At 43.0% G+C, this 2894-nt stretch overlaps 1 protein-coding gene across 1 annotated transcript; it reads right to left on the reverse strand.

Moving 5' to 3' along the window:
* Positions 1-266: 266 nt before the first annotated feature.
* On the reverse strand, positions 267-1735 carry LOC109754631 (uncharacterized). Its single transcript, XM_020313550.1, has 3 exons — positions 1658-1735; positions 1419-1565; positions 267-947 (listed from the first exon to the last, which is right to left on the reverse strand). Exons 1-3 carry the CDS (start codon positions 1733-1735, stop codon positions 267-269), a joined length of 906 nt encoding a protein of 301 aa, XP_020169139.1.
* Positions 1736-2894: the final 1159 nt, after the last annotated feature.

Below are 2894 nucleotides of genomic sequence, written 5' to 3' on the forward strand. Positions count from 1 at the left end.
ATAATTTGAGCATTATCTAAATAACATAGCATACATACTGGAGTTCAACATAACCATAGATTCTTACAGCCATAATTACTAGACTCTTACAACATTAGCTAAAGACCATAGCATAGTGGAGTTCAACATTGTTCACAACTACTACATCCATACATTACACTTAACTAAACCACCCTTCACAAAAGATTAGCAAAGCCTTCTATCAAAGCAACTTATATCATGATAGGTATGCTCTGCTTCATCTACCCAGATCATCTTCATCTACCTCATTCCTTCAAGATGTCATGGATCAACTTCAACTTCTCTTTGCTCTTCTCCAGTGACTTCAACTGAACAGCAAGCTGGAGCTTTACCTCATCCCTGCGTTTTATCAGATTCTCATGTCCCCTCTTGAGATTAGACATGTGAAGGTTCAACTGCACATTCTCTTCTGTGACTTTTTCCAAAGACTTGGTGAGCTCATCAACCTGGATCTTTAAATTGTTGTTGCCTTCAGCTAGCTTTTCCTTCTCTTTCAAATGATTCATCTTCATGTTCCTAATGACAGTGCCTTGAGCTTCTACCAGGTTCATCAGCACTTTGTACTTCTCTTTCATCTTGAAGTTCTCTGCCTCTTTCTTCTCCGTCTCATTCTTCATGGCAGCCACAACTGATGCACTGGCTCTCTCATCTCTCTTCTCCTTAGCTTGCAGAGAGCTGAAATCCAACACCCTGTCCTCCTGGGCACTGAGAAGTTGATGGACATCTTCAACTAGTTTATCATAGTTGGCATCCAGATTCCTTTTCTCTTCTTTAAGGTGGTGGATAGTAAGTGAACTTTCCAGGTTATCCTTCCTCCTAGCAGTCCTGCTGTCTTCAAACATTTCCCAAAGCTTCAACAATGCATTTTGCATTGTGGGAGGCCACTCTGGGTCAACCCAAGCAAGGAAACCACAATTGACAGCTTCCTGCAATATAGCAAACACTTATATTGTTACTCTCTGAAGAATTACCATTATGAAAGGGCACTTTTAAAAAATGAACTAACAACTGCAGAACTACGACCTATACATGTGGCCAACTAAACAATGCTACTTCAACTGCAACCTATACTGCCTCAATTAAAATTTAGCAACTACACTGCCTCAATCAACTAACAATTTGCTTCATCATCAGTACTAGTGAACACAGCCAACTAAGCTGCTGCCCATATACATATTACAGTGAACATAAGCATCAAAACCATAATCATCAGAACTACTAATAAATAACTAAACCATAAATATATTACAGTGAACAAAGCCAACTAAGCTATTGCAGTGAGCATCAGTACTAGAAGCATCAAAACTACTAAGTGGTAAACTATGTGCTTCATCATCAGTACTAGTAACTATATTACAACTATATTACAGTGAACATAAATAGAGCATGAATCTTACAGGCTGAGCACAAACTAGAAACCTCCTGCCGGTCTCAAATGATTCAAAAGCTACACGGCGCTCAGTTGGCAGCCGATGCTCCACGCAGAGCCCCTCTGGTGCATTCTCCAAGCCATTGTAGTCTTGGTCTTCAATGCTAGCAGGAATCTACAGAGAGCAAATCCTCAAATCAGAAAATCAGATCATCAAATCCGCAAATCCCCAAATCACCTAACCCTAACCCTAGCTCTACCACTGACCTGATAGTGCATCCCGTCGTCGTCGGAGGAGATCTGCAGGCCGGACAAGTCGTCGCTGCTCTCATCCTCGAAGACCATGGCGCGGCGGCGGTGGCGGACGCGGCGGTCTGCGCGGCGAGCGGCGGCGGCGGCGGCTGGAGAGACGAGGGCGATGAGGCGAGGAGAGTGACAGAGTGCGGCTGGCTCAGGTTGGGTTCGACCGGACCCGGCTACATGGAGCGACCGAGACGGGTGCGAGAGTTACCGAGCGGGTGCGTGCGGGTAGGCCACCATGGCACCTGACAAGTGGGCCGGGTCGGTCAGATACGTGGTCAATACGAGCTTATACGGTTGTCAGACCGTTTTGCAACACTTAGGCTTAGAGTTAGCACTGCATGGCAAAAAAAATGACTACTGGTACTGATTCGTCACAACGTGCCGAAGTGTGGTAGTGCCTTGCAATTAACTCATACTACTCCATGCTGTTGTAGCACGTACGTGTACTCAGTTGACTCACCCACAGTGTTGCCCTGGGTCGCCGAGTGTGCTAATCATGCGTGCATGCCCTGATAAGCTGTGACGGATGAGCCAGTAAAAACCGCATCCGCGCATCGATCATGCTACTCCTTTCGTCCCCAAAATAAGGGACTCAATTTTATACTAACTTTAGTGCAAAGTTAGTATAAAGTTGAGTCATTTATTTCGGGATGGAGGGAGTACTTATTAGCTAGGTATACGGAAGGGGAACTTTTGGTCAAAAAATTAGTGATTACATAAAAAGTCCAAAAAAACTTAAAATGTTTTTAAAATAAAGTTAACCTTCCGTTGTAATTGTAAGAAAAAATCCACAAAAAGAAAAACCGCCATTGACTTCCATTATAAAAAAAAAAAAATTTCTAGCCGAAATAGTGTGAATAGTGACCTACAATAGCAAAAAAAATGTTTTTTCGTGAAGTCAACGCTGGGTATTTGTTCATGAAAATTTATATACTAGTGCAAAATGAAGTCAAGTTTATTTAAAAAAAACTTCTAAACTTGTTTGACTTTTATTATAATTATTAAAAAAATCTCATATAGGGTGTACACACAAAAGAACCAAAGGGTATTTCCCGCCAGGTAGGGCGCATTATACGCTGCGAGCCTAGGATCAGATGAGGCCAGGACCCTGGAGGACCACCTTATAAATTTGATGTCGCCAACTCGCTATACTCCCAAATGAAATTACGTCCGTCCATGGGCAGATCTGCGTCCCAGGAGG

Source organism: Aegilops tauschii, chromosome 2 (genome assembly GCF_002575655.3).
Source record: "Aegilops tauschii subsp. strangulata cultivar AL8/78 chromosome 2, Aet v6.0, whole genome shotgun sequence".
Lineage (NCBI taxonomy): Eukaryota > Viridiplantae > Streptophyta > Magnoliopsida > Poales > Poaceae > Aegilops > Aegilops tauschii.

Excerpts from the sequence above, each read along its gene's own strand:
- LOC109754631 (XM_020313550.1), bottom strand. The coding sequence starts at position 1,735 with ATGGTCTTCGAGGATGAGAGCAGCGACGACTTGTCCGGCCTGCAGATC. Across the intron at positions 1,566-1,657 it reads ACGACGGGATGCACTATCAG|ATTCCTGCTAGCATTGAAGA; the intron begins GTCAGTGGTAGA and ends TGCTCTCTGTAG. Across the intron at positions 948-1,418 it reads TTCTAGTTTGTGCTCAGCCT|GAAGCTGTCAATTGTGGTTT; the intron begins GTAAGATTCATG and ends GCTATATTGCAG.